Below are 21199 nucleotides of genomic sequence, written 5' to 3'. Positions count from 1 at the left end.
GCTAGTCTCCCTACTTTAGTTGAGACCCTGAAATGTAAACAACTGCCATCATTTATACTAGGTTGTGACTTTTGTTTTTGTTTGCATGTTCAAATTTCACTATCCCCAGTTTATACACATTCTTCTCAACAACAGTGTGTATTTTATCTCAGTATCACAAGTAACTAGTGCTTGGGAACAAAATGTCCTGAAGAAAGACTTGTTAAATAAGTGAATGTATGATTAGTATAGTGAATGTGCTATAGGAAACCAGAGAAGAATATAGTTTCCCTGTCCAGAGAAACCAGGTCTTGCAGATAAGGTCTGATAGAGAAAACAGTGAAGATATTGTTAGTGTATTGAAAGTCTATAATAATGGTATAAGTCAAGTAATGGCTTGTGTGTTTCTAAATAAAAATTATGTAATCATGCAGGTGAAAAACACTTGTAAATTCAAAAGAAACGTAGCTTTCAAATATAGCTGCTGTCACACAAGTCAACTATTATAAATTTGGTAATTTATTTCCAGGCATTTTCCCCTTTGGATGCATTTTAATTGAGCTTTTATAACATTGCAGATAAAAGTTCAATACTGCTATTTTTACTTTGCATTTCAATATAAAATCTGATCACATTATTATTCCACAAACATAATTTTTGAGATGATAGTGCATTGGGTAACTAGACCTTAATTAATCATCCACTAAATTTGGACATTTAACTGTTCACAAATTTTTTACTATTAGAACTAGTAAACTTACAAATTGGATATAGAATTGGGAGGACAGCATTACAAAATATAATAAAATTTTAAAAATAATCCCATTCCTAGACATTTTTCTTAATCCATAATTCAAAGGAAATATACACTGTCCATTAAGATAAGTGCATCCCCATGATTCGTAATAAACCAGTGTCCTACACTGTATTCATTGTTTTGTTGAGTATTTGGCTACATTTTCATTAAAGAGTTTAGTACCCTGTTCATGTTTCGCCGTTATGTTGTGAAAAAGGCTAAGTTCCTATGTCTTAAAGCAGTCCCAAGAAAGAGGAGTTAACGAAAATTAAAAAGGAAGATGGAGAAATACTGCAATCCATGGCAATAGTTTCAGGGCATACTAAAGATTCAGTGAAAGTTGGAAAAGAAAATTATATTTATCAGAATGACAAAATAGTATATATTTAAAGTATTATAAAATTTTAAGTTACTTGAAATTCATTTTAGTGATCTGAATATTTCACCTATGCACATCTTTTCTTCAGCAAAATATCAATCTCTGCTGGTAATTTCTACAGTTTTACAAATTTTTTTGCTTGCATTTTAATTTTTTCATACAATTAGCTAACTATAGAAAGACTCACCTACAAATCCTTAATTCTAATTGTGCCTCACAATCCATTTTGATTTAATTTTGTAGCACTTGCAAGTAGTATTTACATATTTGTAATCATATTATAGACTTCCCTGGTGGCTCAGACGGTAAAAGCATCTGCTTACAATGCAGGAGACCTGGGTTCAATCCCTGGGTTGGGAAGATCCACTGGAGAAGGAAATGGCAACCCACTCCAGTATTCTTGCCTGGAAAATCCCATGGACAGAGGAGCCTGGCAGGCTACAGTCCACGGGGTCGCAAAGAGTCAGACACGACTGAGCGACTTCACTTTACTTCAATCATATTATATATCACATTTTATAATTTACATTTTGGGGTTTCCCTGGTGGTTCAGTGGTAAAGAATCCACCTGCCATTGTAGGAGGCATGAAGTCAATCCCTGAAATGGGAAGATCCCCTGGAGAAGGAATGGCAATCCACTTCAGTACTATTGCCTGGGAAATCCCATGGACAGAGGAGCCTGGTGGGCTTCAGTCCATGGGGTTGCAAAAGAGTCAGACATGGCTTAGCGACTAAACAACAGCAATTTACATTTTTACTTAGCATTATTGATAATATATTTCTTGATTTCCCAAGTACTATTCATAAGTGAAATACTGGATATACTATATTTCAAACTGTTTAATATGGTATTCATGGAGCTTTATAACCTATTTATAATCACTTTTCTAAATGTATCTCACTATGTATGCTCCTTGCTTTTAATAGTCATGCTAACATCACATTGAAATTTTCCACTATTTTTGGTTCTGATTTTCAAAGAAATACAATTTTATGCTAATGACATTATTTCAGTTCTTAAGGTTTGGAATATTTGACACAAATAATAATATATGCACCAAAATATCTTTGAAAGACTTATCTTAAAATTTTAAAATATCTTACTTTAGAATGAGGAAGCATTTAGTCTTTACAGTAGTGGGACTTAGTTCTTTAACAGAATGAATTGTGAAATATAATGAATCAATGGTTGAGAATCTACAGCTCATTAAAAAATGGGTTTTGAATAGTCTTCATTAATTGCATCTAAATGACTCTAGTGACAGGAAAGCTTATTGCCACAAGTGTTAGCTCTATCGTGAAAAATATATTTATGATCTTATCACTTAATCTCCCATGACTTTAACAGTACAATCTCCTTTCTATATCAAAACATTGAAATGTTTGAACACAGCCAGCATGCTCCTTTTCAAAAATGAAACATCCATAGATCCTTCACTATTCCACCTGTGGCATACTTTTCAGATCCCTCACAATTCTCCTTGTCATCTTCTGAACATATTCTGGTCTAAGGAATGAGGCAAAGTCCTAAATAGGATTGTGCTCTGCCTTCTGACTGAAGCAGAGTTCATGGGGCCAACCCTGCATTCACTGTGCACAGAGAGAGCTTCAAAATGTGTCCTGACAGTAGTCATGGAGACTGGGAGCAAAAAAAGTTAGATCCCTAGCCTCCCAGTGGTCAGCTGTTTTAACTTACACTGACACTTAAATCTCTTGGACTCCCAGTTTTTTTGTTTGTTTTTTTAATGGAAATAATTGTCCCTGTAATGCAGCTTTGTTGTGAAATTAAAAGAAATGGTATCTGCAAAGTATTCAGAAGGTTTTGGTTATGCATCAGAGCTAAGGAACTATTTTTGATTAAGCAAATTTTTTATAAGAATCATAATATAATTTTTCTTTCAACACATGTCAGGAGATTTTCACAGATCCAAAAGAAGTCAGAAGTACAGTATATGGTGCCTTCTCTCTTTGGGGCTCTATCAGTCACCGTCATATGCATAATATGAAGCTGATTCTCCCCCTTCCCTTCCATTCCATTGGCTACCTAGGGATCTTTCTAGAGTTCTTAATTTTGGCATTACATTCCTGCTTGCTCACCTGAGTCAGAGATTCTGACTCTTCCCAGTCCTTTCCCTCATTGCACGCATTGTTTTGATGATGACTAGAGGGCAAAAATCTATAAGCCTCATACAATTTGAACATCGGGTGATTTCTTCCTGATTTCCTTTTCATAGTTTCAGTTATAAAAGCTCAGCAGTGGCTTTGGCTGTGCAATCCACACTGTACTCTGGGGACTCCTGGGCAGCCTGGTTTGGGTGCACAGACTGATCATTCTGCAGTTTAAATCTTTCTAATGTCATAGTTTCTGCAAGAGTCAAGATATAACTCTGGTGAAGGTTTATCTTTAATTTACCATTTAACAAAAATTTATTTAAACAAAAGCCATGACTATTGTACTCACCTTTCAGAATCAGAATTGCAGTTGCTGAATTCTGAAGAGAACTTTATAAAGTAAATGTTTTCTATTTCCTTTTATAGTAGTTGTGCACTGAATGTCTGACAATGAAAACATTGACAACTCCCCTTGTTTAAGGAGCACAGTTATGTTTCCTTGTTATGAAGATGCTATAAGGATGATGCTGGGTGTCTTTATGTGTATGTGTTGGGAGGAAAAGAAGGGCTCTCATAGAATATGAAAAATCCCCTAGGACTGTTATTGTTTGCCCCTTTGAGGAAAAGGTTCTTTGATTTGTTCTCCAGAAATTACTTGTGGAGCCACGTGTGTCATTAAGGTGACATAAATAGAAGGTCCAGGTGTAGTAAAAGGATCTGAGGACCCGGATGGAAGCCTTGTGCAGAGAGTTGGACCAAAAAATCCCTGCTGAATAGAAAGCTGTTGGGAGATGGAACAAGAGTCAGTACCACTAAGGCTCTAGTTTTGTCTCTGCAGACTGTTGAGTTGAGGGTATGAGGTGGTGAGGAAAGAGACAAGAAGTACTATGAATAAGTAAGCAGAAACAAAGCACAGTCTATTGTTACTCAAAGTGTAGTCCTCGGGCTGGTTGACAAACTGTTTATTATCAGTCCAGGACCCAATAAGGACAGGAGTTGAAGGGTACTTTTTATACCAATTTGAGAAAGTAAATTTAAGTGTATTGATTCTGGTGGTGGTGTTGCTCAGTAACTAAGTCATGTCTGACCCTTTGTGACCCTATATACTGCAGCACGCCAGGCTTCCCTGTCTTTCACTGTCTTCCAGAGTTTGGTCAAATTCATGTCCACTGAGTCCATGATGCTATGTCACCCTCTCCTCCTTTTGCCTTTAGTCTTTCCCAGCATCAAGGTCTTTTCCAGTGAATCAACTCTTCACATCAGTTGGCCAAAGCACTGAAGCTTCAGCTTCAGCCTCGGTCCTTCCAGTGAACATTCAGGGTTGATTTCCTTTAGGACTGACTGGTTTGATCTCCTTGCAGTCCAAGGGACTCTCAAGAGTTTTCTCCAGCACCACAATTCAAAAGCATCAGTTCTTTGGCCCTCAGCCTTCTTTATGGCCAAGCTCTCACATCCATACATGGCTACTGGAAAAACCATAGCTTTGACCAGACAGACCTTTGTTGGCAAAGTAATGTCTCTGTTTTTTAATATGCTGTCTAGATTGTTCATAGTTTTTCTTCCAAGGAGCTAGGATCTTTTAATTTTATGGCTGCAGTCACCATCTGGAATGATTTTGGAGCCCAAGAAAATAAAGTCTCTCATTGTTTCCATTGTTTCCCCATCTATTTGCCATGAAATGACGGGACCAGATGCAATGATCTTAGTTTTCTGAATGTTGAGTTTTAAGGCAGGTTTTTCACTCTCGTCTTTCACTTTCATCAAGAGGCTCTTTAGTTCTTCTTCACTTTCTGCCATATGGATGGTGTCATCTGCATATCTGAGGTTACTGATATTTCTTGCAGCAGTCTTGATTCCAGGTTGTGCTTCATTTAGACTGTCATTTCACATGACATACTCTGCATATAAGTTAAATAAGCAGGGTGACAATACACAGATTTGACATACTCCTTTCCTGATTTGGAACCAGTCTGCTGTTCCGTGTCTAGTTCTAACCATTGCTTCTTGAACTGCATACAGATTTCCCAGGAGGCAGATAGGGTGGTCTGGTATTCCCATCTCTTGAAGAATTTCACACAGTTTGTTGTCATCCACAGTCAAAAGCTTTGGCACAGTCAATAAAGCAGAAGTAGATGTTTTTCTGGAATTCTCTTGCTTTTTTGATGATCCAATGGATGTTGGAAATTTCATCTCTGGTTCCTCTGCCTTTTCTAAATCCAGCTTGAACATCTGCAAGTTCACTATTCACGCACTGTCGAAGCCTGGCTTGGAGAATTTTGAGTATTACTTTGCTACTGTGTGAGATGAGTGCAACTGTGCAGTAGTTTGAACATTCTTTGGCTTCGCCTTTCTTTGGAATTGGAATGAAATCTTATCTTTTACACTTCTGTGGCCACTGCTGAGTTTTCCAAATTTTCTGGCATATTGAGTGTAGCACTTTCACAGCATCATCTTTTAGGATTTGAAATAGCAACTGGAATTCCATCTACTCCACTAGCTTTGTTCATAGTGATGCTTTCTAAGGTCCACTTAACTTTGTATTCCAGGATGTCTGGCTCTAGGTAAGTGATCACACCATCGTGATTATCTGGGTCTTGAAGATCTTTTTTGTATTGTTCTTCTGTGTATTCTTGCTACCTCTTAATATCATCTGCTTCTGTTCGGTCCATACCATTTCTGTGCTTTATTGAGCCCATCTTTGCATGAAATGTTCCCTTGGTATCTCTAATTTTCTTGAAGAAATCTCTAGTCTTCCCCCATTCTATTGTTTTCCTCTATTTCTTTTCATTGTTCACTGAGTAAAGCTTTCTTATCTCTCCTTGGTATTCTTTGGAACTCTGCATTCAGATGGATATATGTCTTTCCTTTTCTCCTTTGCCTTTTGCGTCTCTTCTTTTCTCAGCTATTTGTAAGGCCCCGTTAGACAACCATTTTGCCTTTTTTCATTGCTTTTTCTTGGGGATAGTCTTGATCACTGTCTCCTGTACAATATCATGAACCTCCAACCATAGTTCTTCAGGCACTCTGTCTATCAGATCTAATCCCTTGCATCTATTTGTCACTTCCACTGTAAAATCGTAAGGGATTTGTATTAGTTCATACCTGAATGATCTAGTGGTTTTCCTTATTTTCGTCAATTTAAGTCTGAATTTTGATATAAGGAGTTCATGATCTGAGCCACAGTCAGTTCCTGGTTTTGTTTTTGCTGACTGTATGGAGCTTCTCCATCTTTGGCTGCAAAGAATATAATCAATCTGATTTTGGTATTGACCATCTGGTGATGTCCATATGTGGAGTCTTCTCTTGTGTTGTTGGGAGAGGGTGTTTGCTATGACCAGTGTGTTCTCTTGGCAAAAACCCTGTTAGCCTTTTCCCTGGTTCATTTTGTACTCCAAGGCCAAATTTGCCTGTTACTGCAGGTGTTTTTTGACTTCCTACTTTTGCATTACAGACCCCTATGATGAAAAGGACATCTTTTTAGGTGTTAGTTTAGAAGGTCCTGTAGGTTTATAGAACCATTCAACTTCAGCATCTTCAGCATTGCTGGTTGGGGCATAGACTTGGATTACTTTGATATTGAATGATTTGCCTTGGAAATGAACAGAGATCATTCCGTTGTTTTTGAGATTGCACCCAAGTACTGCATTTAGGACTCTTTGTTGACTGTGAGGGGTACTACATTTCTTCTAAGGGATTCTTCCCCAGAGTAGTAGATATAATGGTCATCTGAGTTAAATTCGACCATTCCAGTCCATGTTAGTTCACTGATTCCTAAAATGTGGATGTTCACTCTTGCCATCTCCTCTGTGACCGCTTCTGATTTGCCTTGGTTCATGGATCTAACATTCCAGGTGCCTATGCAATATTGCTCTTTACAGCATTGGACTTTACTTCCATTACCAGTTACATCCACAGCTGGGAGTTGTTTTTGCTTTGGCTCCATCTCTTCATTCTTTCCGGAGTTATTTCTCCACTCTTCTCCAGTAGCATATTTAGCACCTACTGACCTGGGGAGTTCATCTTTCAGGGTCCTATCTTTTTATCTTTTCATTCTGTTCATGGGGTTCTCAAGGCAAGAATACTGAAGTGGTTTTCCATTCCCTTCTCCAGTGGACCACATTTTGTCAGGATTCTCCACCATGACCTGTCCATCTTGGGTTGCCCTACATGGTATGGCTCATAGTTTTGTTGAGTTAGACAAGGCTGTGGTCCATGTGATCAGTTTGATTAGTTTTATGTGACTGTGGTTTTCATTCTGTCTGCCCTCTGAGGGATAAAGATAAGAGGCTTATGGAAGCTTCCTGATTGGAGAGACTGACTGTGGGGGAAACTGGGTCCTGTTCTGATGGGCAGGGCCATGCTCAATAAATCTATAATCCACTTTTCTGTTGATGGGCAGGGCTGTGTTCCCTCCCTGTTATTTGACCTGAGACCAAACTATGGTGGAGGTAATGAAGATAATGGTGACCTCCTTCAAAAGGTCCCATGCTTGCACTGCCATACTCAATGCCCTTGACCCTGCAGCAGGCCACAGACTCACACCTCCTGGACATTCACAGGCAAGTCTGGGTCAGTCTCTTGTGGGGTCACTGTTCCTTTCTTCTGGGTCCTGGTATGCACAAGGTTTTGTTTGTGCCCTCCAAGAGTCTGTTTCCCCAGTCCTGTGTAAGTTCTGGGGGCTTTATGGTGAGGTTAATGGTGGCCTCCTCCAAGAGGGCTTATGCCACCCCCAGGTCTGTTGCACCCAGAGCCCCCTGCTCCTGTGGCTGACCCACACCTCCACGGGAGACACTAAAACACTCAAAGGCAGGTCTGACTCAGTCTCTGTGGGGTCTCCTGGTGCACACAATGTTTTGTTTGAGCCCTCCAAGCATCTCTGGTGGGAATGGGGTTTGATTCTAAATGCAATTTTGCCCCTCCTACTATCTTTCTGGGGCTTCTCCTTTGACCCTGGACATGGGGCATTTTGTTTTGGTGGGATCCAACATTCTCCTGTCCATGGTTGTTCAGCAGTGAGTTGTAATTTTGGAATTCTCACAGGAGAAGATAAGCACATGTACTTCTACTCCACCATCCTGATTTGATCATGAAAAATTGTTCATAATTTGATCACAAAAAATTGTTTGTAATATCTATTTTAACTATTTATATATCTACAGAATGTGAGGTTATGCCTCTTTGCTTGTCTTTTTTGGATAGTGAATATTTTTGCCTTTTTCTTTATTAATATTCCTATGGGTTTTTTCAACTTTATTAATATTTTTGAAGAGTGAAATACAGATTTATTTTCTCTATGGGACATATATTCTGTTTCTTTGATTTATAGTCTTTCATTTTTTATACTTTTTCTTATTTATTTGTTGTTCCCTTTGAAGCTTCCTGTGATGGAAGCTTTCCTTTTATTTTCAGCCTTTCCTTGAGATTGTTTTCCTACCCTTTATCTTAAATAAGGACCTCAACTCCTCCCCCCCCCCTTTTTTTTGCTAGTAATTTTGAATGATATCATGGAAACTCTGAAGGCTAGGTTATAGATAGTCTGGATTGCGTTATGATCCTCTCAAACATAGCCATTGCATGAATGTACCACCATTTTTTTTTATCTGTTTTTTAACGATGGACATTTGAGAAATTTCTAGATTTTGACAATTAAGAATAAAGCTTCTAAAAGATCTCCCTACAGGTCTTTGTGTGTTTTCATTTCTCTTGAATAAATATACAAGATTGAAATTTCTGGGCAGTATGGTTGGTGTATGTTTATAAGAATTGAAATTTTTTTTAAAAGTGGTAATAACATTTTGCCTTTCTTCAGCATTGCATTTCAGTTCTCTTTGCTCTGCATCTTTTCCAGCACTTGCTATTGTCAGTACTTAAAAAAAAAAAGTCATTCTACATATTAAGGAATAATTACACTGGGAAAGGAACAATAAGAACAGCAAATAGCACAAAAACAAAAAATCAAAAGAAAAAAAATTTTTTTTGAGAAAAATCCATAGCACTGCAGAAGGCCAACACAGAGGTAGAAGTATGTAAGGGAAATAAGAAGTGTGATTAAAAAAAAGAGAGAGAGAAAGAAAGTTTCAAGGTGGTAGTTCTTCGTAAGTGTAAAGTCTGTCCCCCATGGGTGGGGTTGGCCAGTGCCCTGTGAAGGTTTCCTGGTTGGGAGGACTTGCGCCTGTGTTCTGGTCAATGGAGCTGGAGCTCGTCTCACCAGTGGGCAGTGTCATGTCCAGTAGTAGCCTTATGGTGTCTATGGGTTTCATATACCTTTGGGCAGCCTGTCTGCTAGTGTGCATTGAGTTTCTGTTTTGTTGAAGAACCAGCGTGGGGTGTCTGGGCACTTGTGCTTGCTGACACAGCTAGTAGGAATGTAAATTGATGCAGCCTCTATGGAAGACTGTATGGAGATTCCTTTAAAAACTAGAATAAAACTACTATATGACCCAGCAATATCGCTTCTAGGCATATTCCCTGAGGAACCCAAAATTGAAAAAGACACATGTACCCCAGTGTTCATTGAGGCACTATTTACAATAGGTAGGACATAGAAGCAACCCAGATGTTCATTGACAGATGAATGGATAAAGAAGTTGTGGTACATATATACAATTGGCTGTCTATTTTACATATGGTAGTATATATGCTTCCATGCTACTTTCTCCATTCATCTCACCTTCTCCTGCCTGTGTCTGTAAGTCTGCTTTCTATATCTGTGTCTCCACTGCAACCCACAAATAGGTTCATCAGTACCATATTTCTAGATTCCATATATATGTGTTAATATAGGATATTTCTGACTTACTTCACTCTGTATAATAGGCTGTGAACTCATCTGAGTTAGTTCTAATGAGGTGGATTAAGCTGCAGCCAGTATTCTGGCCTAGAGTGTATTCTGGCCTACAGTGTATTAACCTACACTCCAGTATTCTGGCCTAGAGAATTCCATGGAATGTATAGTCCACGGGGTCGCAGAGTTGGACATGACTGAGTGACTTTCATGTCAATAAAATTTTGTCTTTTTTTTTCCTTTGAAATTTTATAATGTTGGTTTACATTTCACTCTGAGGTGAAGGTGAAGTCGCTCAGTCGTGTCTGACTCTGCGACCCCGTGGATTGTAACCTACTAGGCTTCTCCATCCGTGGGATTCTCCAGGCAAGAATACTGGAGTGGATTGCCATTTCCTTCTCCAGGGGATCTTCCCGACCCAGGGATCGAACCCGGGTCTCCCTTTTTGGAGGCAGACGCTTTAACCTCTGAGCCACCAAGATCTCATTAAAATTTTGTTTTATGTGTGAAATAAGTATTGAGGTCTTCTGAGTATTTGCTTATTTAATGAATGTTCACTTATTCTCACACACTTTGCTGAAAAGTTGATACTTTTCCTCCATTAACCTCCATTATCTTTTCTTTTAAGAAGCCAATTAACCAGGTAAAATGTATGAATCTATTTCAGGAACTCTGTTCTATTCCGTTTATCTATATGCTTATCCTTATGGTAATACTGCATGTCTTGATTACTGCAGCTTTATTATAAGGCTTGAAATTAGGTAATTTGAAACATGCAAATCTATTTTCCTTTTCCAAATTTTCCTGAACTTCTCCAGGTCCATTTTTTCCTTATGAATTTTATAATGCTTGTGAATTTCTAAAAGGCAAAATTAACTTTTTATTGCTATTGAATTGAATCTATGATAACTTTAGGGGAGAACTGACACCTTAACATTTGGCGTTATTATAAATGGTGCTAATTTTTAAATTTTATTTTTTATTTTCAGCTGCTTGTTGTCTATGATAGAGGTGATTTTCATACATTGACCTTGTATGCTATGGCTCTGTTAAGCTAAATTAATTTAGTCACTTTTTAAAAATTGCTTTTTTTATATATATATTTCTACAATCACTTGCAAATGAAGGCTGGTGGGTTTTCTGCTCCTGAAAAATTTTAGGTCTTTGGTTCATTTTTATTTTTTATTGTTCTAGCCAGTATCTAAAATACAATGTTTAAAATGGAGGCATGAGGAATGGGAGTGTGTGTCCTAATCTTGTTCCTGATCTTTGGAGCAAAGCATTCAACTTACATTGCACTTAATAGCAAAAGATTGTATGCTGAAAACTATAAAATGCTAATGAAAGAAATCAAAAAAGTTCTCAATGAACAGAGAGAAATACAATACTTATGAATTTGATGACTCAACATGACAAAGATTTCATTTCTTCCCAAATTGATCCATAGGTTTAATGCAATTGCTATCAAAATTCCAGCATGATTCTTTATAGTTAGACAATCTTATCTTAAAATTTAAATGAAGAGCAAAGGAACAGCCCAATATAATTATTTTTAGAAAGAATGACACCGCCTGAATTCAGACTCACTACTTATCAACAATAATCAAGACAGTATAGTACTAGTGTGGGGATAGGAGGTTGTGAATTCATGGATTAACAAAATACAGTAAAACAACTCAGAATTAGATCCACACAAGTACAACCAACTGATTTTAAACAAATGTACAAAAGCAATCAATGGAGAAAGGACAAAATTTTCAATAAATGGTGTTGGAATAATTGGACTTTCATGGGCAAAAACAGACAAACTAAGCAAACTTCAACCTAAACCTCACATCTTATACAAAAATACACTCAAAATGGAGCATAGATCAAAATGTAAAGTGTTAGAGTTCTGGAAAGAAGCACAGAAGAACTATTCATGAGTAGTGTTAGGCAAAATGTTCTTAGATAACATGAAATGCACAATGCATATATTAAAAGATTGAGAAATTGGATCTATATCAAAATTCAAAAATCAACAGCATAAGCAAATACCACTACACACCCATTAAATGGTACATTTAAAGAGGACTAATAATACTAAATGTTGGCAATATACTGAAGCAATTGGGGCTCTTAACATCACAAATGGGAGTGTAAAATAATACAATCACTTTGGAAAATGGTTTGAAAAATTTTAAAGATAAACACCCTATCTCCAGCAATCTCACTTCTAAATGTTTACCTAAGACAAACCAGAAAATATATTCACACAGAAATAACTCAAATGTTCATAGTGGTCTCATTTACAATAGCTGCGAACTGGAAACAATTCCCACCAACTGGTGATGGGATTAAAATAAGTGGTACATCTATACAGTGAAATACTACTTGCCAATAAAAAGAAATAAAATGGTAATACTCATCATAATGAATCTTAAAATAATTATACTGAGAGAAGGCATTCACAACTGTATATATAATATGATTTGTATTTTCTAAATTTATAGGAAAAGGAAACTAATCTATATCGTCAAAAAGCATATCAGTAGTTGTCTGTGGCCAAAGGCACAGAGAAAAAATGGATTCCAAAGGAGCAGAAGAAATCATTGGAGGTAACTGAAATGAAATACTTGATTGTGACTGTGGCTTCATGGTTTCAAGTTAATCACTGTGAACTATTTCCCCTAAATCCCGACAAAAATGAAATGTCAGCTGTGTGACATGCAACACTGTAAAAAAAAAAATGATTCTTTAATTGTAAGATGAACATGGACTGAGAGGAATATACAAAATATATTTTTTTAGGCTTTTCAGAGTGCAATGATTCTGATAACTTGAAATAATGCTTACAGGGACTCTGAAACTGTATCTGGCAGCATTATAAATATATGATCCCAGTTATGATCAGGAGGCTTACCAGGTAGGATGGGTCTTCTGCCAGTGATGCCTCTTTGGAGTCACAGTGAAGAACTGTGAAGATTATGCTCACCAAAGAGAAATGAATGCCTGGTACACACACTGGCTTGGCAAATGTTTCACTTTTGAAGTTCCATGTGGTTCTTTTGCATATTACCGGGTCATCATTTTCGGTTTTATGTGATTATATATGTTTTCAAATTGTGTTTTATCTTTTTAAATAAAATAATACCGTGTCTACTGATTCCCATATCTTAAATCTTAATGATTCTGTTTCTGTTGTCTCCACTGGCTCCCACTGTACATTTAGTATTTAATTACTTCCTTGGTGCTGTTCATTATTTTTCAATGTGTACTTGTTATCATATTTATTGTTCAGTAGGAATAACAGGCTTGAGTTTTTTGTTTATTCAGTTCACCAAGAGGCACCACCTGTCCTTGACCATCTTATATTCAAGTTCAAGGCTTGAGACTCTCTATCTCCAGGGATCTGAGAGATCTGTACAGGACTCGGTCACTGTATGTTTCTCTTAACCTGAGGATATGTGTAAAATTTATCCATCAGAATTCTCATTTGGTTGTGTCTTAGGCCTTGAAGTATGTTCCTCCCCTCCCAAGACACCACTAAATGCAAACCTGTGTTGGTAAGACTTCCTTCTGGCCTGTCAGATTCTCTCATTGCTAAAGCATATGTGAGTGTTAGGTTTACTTCTCTGGGTTCTCACAGTTCCTGAGGAAGCAATTCCTTATTATCTGTAACCTCTACTTAAGAGATCTTAAACATCTTATCATTTGTTTTAGTTGTGCTCGCTATATGATTGGTTCAAATTACTAAACCTGCCATAATTGGAGGAGAAATCTCAAAGGTAAAGGTAAATTATATGCATGTGAATGGAAGATTCGATTTGCACAAATGTACACGGGTAACACCATATGCAACAGGGGATATCCTCACCTCCTCCATCCTTGCTCATGTGTTATCTTCCCAATGAGGCCTGCACTGACACTTCCTGCCCTGGCATGTTAAGCTTCATTGCTCTTTTTTTTTCTTTCTTCATGACACTATGCCCTTCAAATTGTCTGAATCACTAACTTGTTGATTTTATTACCATTTCTCTGCTATCAGATAAATTCTATGAGGGCAGATACATTGGATGCTTGTCATTTACATTTCTAATGGCTTATGATGTTCTCTGTAATACAATAACTCAATATAATTTTTGATTGAAATAACTGCAAGTTGGTGTCACAGTTTCACTGGGAAGGAGACAGCAGTGCAGTGGGGAAAGCTGAACATGCATCTCACTCATCTACAAGTAGGCGGTGGGAGTCAGCACTCCATTTTTGCCAGAGCTGTGTCAGGAGTGCTCAGCAGGAAACTGAAGAAACACATACACACCCACCTGGTGTTATGGCAACAACACAACAGGAGACTTCCTCCAAAAAAAAATCTGGAATAATAATCTAGAATACAATCATATTCCAAATATTTTTAACATAATCAAAAATCACTCATCATACCAAGAACCAGAAAAGTAAAAACTTCAGTGAGATTAAACATAATATGCTCACATCAAGATGCAAAGAATCTAGAAATCATCTGTCAAGGATTTAAAACAGCCCTCAAATAAATGTTTCAACAAGCAACCATTAACTTCCTTGATACAAATTTTTAAAAAAGAAAATTTCAGCAAAGAAACAAAAGTCAAAAAATAATAATGTGAAAATGACATAACTGAAAATACAAACACTGAAGTTAAAAAATAAAACTTGCTGGATGATCTCAATAGTCTAGTAGAGATGACAGATGATAGAATCAATAAACTTTAACAAAGATAAATATAAATAACTGATCTAAACAAAAGGAAAATAGATTGGGAAAAAAGTTCAGATCTACAGGGATTTGTGGGAAAATAACAAGCTAACATTCATATTTTGGGAGTTCTAGAGGAAAGGAGAAAGAGGTACTGAGTAAATACTTCAAGAAATGAAGTCTGAAAACTTTCCAAATTTGATGAAAGATATAGAGCTACAGGTGTAGGAAGTTGAGCAAACTCAAACAGGATAACCCCAGAGAAGTCCATACCACAACACAAATAAGTAAAGTTCTGAAAATTAAAAGAAAGAAAAATCTTAAAAGCACTGATGGAGGAAGTATCATTATTTATTATTTTAAAAAGCCATGATATTTTTCAAGTACTGAAGCCAAAGAATAGTCAAATGTAAATTCTACATCTGGCAGAAACAGCCTTCAGAAATGAAGGTGAAATAAAGACACTTCAGATGAAGGAAAACTAAAAGAAATTTCCCCCAACAAATCCACCTTCAAATAATGGCAAAAGCAAGTTCCCTAAATAGAAAGCAAATAATAAAAAGACATGGAACTCTAGCAATTAGAACTAAATAAAATGAAAATGAAAAGGGAGCATATCAAAACATGTGAGATTAAGTTAAAGTAGTGCTGAGGGGGAAATTTACAGCACTGAATGCTTGCATGACTAAAGAAGAAAGTTCTTAGAATACATGTAGGATTTTTGAAAGAAAAGAAAAAAGTAGAAGATGGCTCTACTTGATATTAAGACTTATTATACAGTTGAAGTCATCAGAATGCTGTGGTACTGGTGGAAGAAAAGATACGTTGATCAAATGAAGCTAAACAAAAAATCTAGAAAAAGACCTACATAAGTATGCCAAACATTTTTTTTTAAGGTACAGAAGCAGTCCAATGAAAGAAGGAAATCTTTTCAACAATGGTTCTGGAATAACTGGACAACCATAGATGGGGGAGCCATCTCAAGCCTAAATGCCACACCTTACACAAGCATTTACTCAAAGTAGATCTTGGACTTCATGTATAATGTAGAACTATAAACTGTAAACCTTTCCTAAAAAGGAGAAAATGTTCAAAATATGGGACTTTCAAAATTTTCTGGGAATTGACACTAAAACTATAATCCATAAACAGAAAATCCAACTATTATTTTGAAAATACTGTGTTCCAAACATGCTTTGAATCATTTACTACATATATATATACACACATACAGAGACACATACATACGTAGATGCACACATACATGTATTTTAAAACATTTTTAAAATGTGTGGAATTAAGAAAAAAAAGGTGATACAAATGAATTTATTTACAAGGCAGAAGCAGACTCAGACTTGGAGAACAAACTTGTGGTTGCCAGAGGGGGAAGGTGGAGGGTAGGGATGGATTGGGAATTTGGGATTGACATGTACATAGTGCTATATTTGGAATAGATAACCAACAAGGACCTACTGTAAAGTAAATAAAATGATAAATTAAAATAAAAATTTTAAAAAATATTTTAAAACAGTATCTCCTTTATGTTAGAATAATAGTGGTGCCAGGGCATATAAGTTAATTCTATAATATGTTAAATGCTTTGTACACAAAGAGATTATTTTGTTGGAAGCACTCTGATTTTGAAACCAGGCAGGACCCTAAGGGGCTCCCAGGCACAGAAACCTTTCCGTGTCTCCTGTTTCTTATTTGTTGGGAATAGGCTTCAGCCTCCATGGCTTTCCCTGAGTTCCAAATGGCAGGTTCAAACAGTTGCTAATCAGGAAAAGCAGGCGACACAAAAGCAAGGGAGGAGAAGTCAAGAAACAAAAGTGCCACCTTGGGAGAATCCTGGTACCAGCTCAAGGGATACACATACAATATTTTTGAGTTCTTCTGCAGAACTAAAATCTCCAACAAATGGAAAATATTAACTACTTGATGACATATTATTTATTCCAGAAAGAAGGTCACAGTTTGATAACCTTGAGAACCACAGAAGCTCAATGGGAGAACAAATGAGGCCAGATTAAAGGAATGCAAGCCCTGCACACATTTTAATTCCTATCAGCAACCCCACCCTTGAAACAGTGCCATAAAACTCCTTATAAAATCCCCGTTGGTGGGGACACACAGTTTTGAGGCCATGAATCCACTATAACCCCTTTTGCCTGGCAAAGTAATAAAGCAATTCTTTTCTTCTTCACCTAAAACTCTTTGGTGATTTGGTACCAGTGCACAGTGATTGAGTTTTGGCATCAATTTTCTCATTTTTATTTTCCATCAGTCTGTAATTTTTAAATGTTCAGGGTTCTTTTATTTACCATCTGAAGGATGAACCTATTTGCGCTATCCACTATCTTTCTTAAGGCAATCTGCATTTCTTTGTTTCTTAGACTGTAAACAATGGGATTAAGCAGAGGTGTCAGCACTGTATATGTCAGAGCCATCAGCATATCTTCACGGAATGAGTCACTGCTCTTGGGCCTCAGATAGACAAAGCCAGCAAATCCGTAGTGTATGCACACCACAGTGAGGTGGGAGGAGCAAGTTGAGAAGGCCTTATACCGCCCCTTGGCAGAAGGCATCTTCATAACTATGGACCCAATGAAGACATAGGAAATGATAATTAAAATAAAGCTGCCCACCAACACAAAGGCAGAGAGCACAAAAATAGCCATTTCATAAGACAGAGTATAGTCACAAGCAAGGCAGACCACAGGCGAGATGTCGCAAAAGAAGTGCTGGATGGTGTTGGAGTCACAAAAAGATAAGTTGAATACAATGGTGACGATGCACATAGAAACCAGGAACCCAACCAACCAAGCAGCCATCATTAACTGAAAGCAGATCTTACGGGTCATGAGGATGGAGTAGTGCAGTGGGTTGTGAATAGCAGTGTAACGGTCATAGGACATGGCGGCCATGATGAAGCAGTTATTGCCTGACAAGCCAAAGAAGAAAAACATCTGTGTGGCACACTCAAAAATAGAAATGGACTTACTGTCTGATAGAAAGTCCACCAACATGCGAGGGATGACTACCACCGTGGTACAGGTTTCTGAAAAGGAGAGGCCACAGAGGAAAAAGTACATGGGGATGTGAAGGCTGTGATTGAGCTTGACAGCCACCATTATGGACACATTTGCAGCTAGGATGGTCACATGGGAGAAGAAAACCATCACAAAGAGGAGATCTTGCAGGTCTGGGAAACTGGAAAATCCCCACAGAAGGAATGTGCTCACTGTGCTATGATTGTCCATCCTCCTGGTGCACGTAGCAACTCTCTTTCAAAGGTGGAGGGTTATTGAAATGAAGACTCTGAGATGAGTATAAACTATCCTTATGGACTGATGTCACTTAGACTGTAATCAAGGGAACCTGAACTTCAAGGCACCTCTTCATGAGAGAGCCTGAGACAGTAATTCTAAAGGCAGTTAACTGAAGTCAAGTTCAGAAAGTAGAGTAGTGAGAATGATTCTAGTATGGGATTCTGTATTAATGACATAGAGTGAGCCCAGATATCTTCTTGGATTATACTCACAAAGCCATTCTAATCTCTCTTTTCCAAACTATATCTGCATATAAGAAGAAAATATGAATAAAATTTCTTTGTTCTCATCCACAGGATTTATTGATTGTATTCAATGCTTCTTGAGATATAATGTTAACCTGGTACTCACAGGTGCTTCATAAACTATTGGCTGAATGAATAAAATAATCCAATCATTGAAATCACTTAAAATAAATGTTAAACTTTTAAAGAATTAGGGAGATGAGTGAAATTATCCAAAAAACCTCTGACTTCCCCTTCAAAGAATCTTTTCATCAGTGCACTAAAAGTGACAATGTGACAATGATCTGACCACATAAATGAATTTAGCATGTTGTGATTTCTGCAGAGTTTCTAACCACACTAACATTTGGAGCTTGAGAAATATAATATCATTAGTTCTTAAGACACAATAATTTTCAGATTTCTTTAATTTCTCACTGAAGTTCTTTTCCAGATGCCCAACATAATATTAATGGACCAGCTTGGAGTCAAAATGATTTTGAAGGCACTGTCTCATTTAGAGTGGCATATTCTGGTAATAATGTTCTAATCAAATTTTGACTCTTTTAGCAAAACCTCCAGGACATTTTCTAGCAGATGCACTTCTTATGTGGTCTGCTTGGAAGTGCAGACCTGAATGGAATAAACTCAAATTCTTCAGATCAATTTGGCAAATCGTATTTCTATTTCAATTTTTCATTACACATTTGATCTCATAAGAGGTAAGGGGAGAAATGTGACATGAAAACTCTCCATAGGATTTTGATTTTTAACTTCACAGTCATTGTTAAAGGGAATGGGGAAGAAAAATAGTAATGAATCAGTGGTGGAAAAAGAAGGGTACAAGAGAAATAGAGAAACACTAGCTAGAAATTATTCTGTAGGACTAACACATATTTTGCCATTTGAAGAGTTACCATATTCTTTTTGCACTGTAGTTATGGGGATAGAATACATGAGGATACAGGCTAGGTGACCAGCACCCACCTAGTACCCATAATGTGTCAGACATGAGACAGAGAGAAAGCTACTTCATGTGGTCCTCACAAATCTCTGTGTTTGGAATTTTTCATTCTGATTTTATAAAAGATCAAGTGAATTAAAGAGTGGTTAAGTGATTATGGAAGTCATGCATTTGTTCAACACATATTGACTAAATGAATACAATGGGCTAGACAATGTTATACATGAGAAACACAAAATATAACCAGACACATAGGATCTCTGTGATGTGAGAGTGAATGGCTACGTTGGTTTGTGGAGTCTGGGACACCCTCTCTGAGGAGGTAACATGCTTAAATGGAGAACAGAACAGCAATAAGCAACCAGCAGGCAAAGATTAGGGGAGAGAGCATTAACCGCATGGTTCACAACCGATTCAAGGACTCTAAGGTGGGAAACTCATCTACCCAAGCAATCTTCCTACACCCAAATGGCTTGTCTTTGTGACCACTCCACTCTCCTCTGAAGGTTTTTGTCTGTTTACCTCTAAAGGAAAATTTTTTAATTCTTATTGCTTTAGCTATCACTTACCTTGTATGCCTCTCCAATTCTGACTTCTATCATATAGAAAGCTCCAATTTCCTTTGGCACATTTCCAGGCCAAAATGTCCTGAAAGTATTGAATGTAAGATTTTCAGACCAGAATTGGCTACATTTCCCATACATGTAAGAGTTCCCTCCCGTACTTCCTATTTGAGTTAGTTACCGACATCAGAGAGCTACCGTAAGATTCCATTTTTTACTCCTTCTCCATTTTCATAATTCCAGATGACTTGTTTGCCAACATCTTTATCATCTTTTTTAAAAAATTACCCCTGCTATTTTCCTGGACCTATCCCGCAAGAGTGTATATGGTGCTCCCTTAGTTGGCTATTTGTCACAAGTTCCCTGTGTTTTCATTTTATATACATTGTGACTTGTTGTTAGATTTCCAAATACAGAATATATCACTGCTGCTGCTGCTAAGTTGCTTCAGTCGTGTCTGACTCTGTGTGACCCCATAGACAGCAGCCTAGGCTCCACCATCCTTGGGATTCTCCAGGCAAGAGTACTGGAGTGGGTTGCTATGAATATATCACTAATAGTGTCAAAAGCAGTGAATAGATGCATATTCCTTATAGTGAAGTGAAGTCACTTAGTCTGACTCTTTGCGACCCCATGGACTGTAGCCTTCCAGGCTCCTCTGTCCATGGGATTTTCCAGGCAATAGTGCTGGAGTGGATTGCCATTTCCTTCTCCAGGGGATCTTCCCAACCCAGGGATTGAATCCAGGTCTCCCGCATTGTAGACAGACACTTTACCATCTGAGCCACCAGGGAAGTCCCTTATAGAAGGAAATCGAAGTACCCCAACATGCTATTTGATGCTCATCACAAATGGATCCCTAGGCACTGCTCCTGGCCCAGTTTCCGCCACATCCATCTGCCTACCCTACACTCAAACCAGACCATGGTGCCCTCTATTTCCCAAACACATCATGATCCATATTGCTGCTGCACCTTTGCACATGGTGTTCCCTCTGCCTCAGTTTCCCCTTCCCTATTTTACTTCTATTAGACTTTTACTAAGTTTTCAGGCCCTAACTTGAATTATTTGATTCCTCACCTTCTCTTTTTATCCACATTTTCTAGATTCCAGGATCCTAACTAAAAAATGTCTTCTTTCTATTCCATCACTCATGTATTTCTTTTTTTTTTTTTTTTGCCAGTCTCTACTTTTTCCATTTTCTAGCTCTATCATTCAGCACCTACCACATTTTCTCTATCAAATATGTGATTATGCTATACATCTCCTCATTTTCAACATGTTTCATATATCCTTTTCTTACAAACAAGATAATTCTAATAACTTCTAAACTTCATTGCATACTTCAGTTATTG

General features: G+C 37.4%; 1 protein-coding gene across 1 annotated transcript; it reads right to left on the bottom strand.

Moving 5' to 3' along the window:
- Window positions 1-3394: 3394 nt before the first annotated feature.
- LOC138420138 (olfactory receptor 10T2-like) lies at window positions 3395-18024 on the bottom strand. Its single transcript, XM_069553293.2, has 3 exons — window positions 17086-18024; window positions 3922-4047; window positions 3395-3556 (listed from the first exon to the last, which is right to left on the bottom strand). The coding sequence occupies exons 1-3, from the start codon at window positions 18022-18024 to the stop codon at window positions 3395-3397; spliced, it is 1227 nt and encodes a 408-aa protein (XP_069409394.2).
- Window positions 18025-21199: the final 3175 nt, after the last annotated feature.

The sequence above is a fragment of the Ovis canadensis genome, chromosome 15, assembly GCF_042477335.2.
Source record: "Ovis canadensis isolate MfBH-ARS-UI-01 breed Bighorn chromosome 15, ARS-UI_OviCan_v2, whole genome shotgun sequence".
NCBI classification, from domain to species: Eukaryota; Metazoa; Chordata; class Mammalia; order Artiodactyla; family Bovidae; genus Ovis; species Ovis canadensis.
Note: the sequence above shows the minus strand (reverse complement) of the source record. Positions and strands in the feature narration are given on the sequence as shown.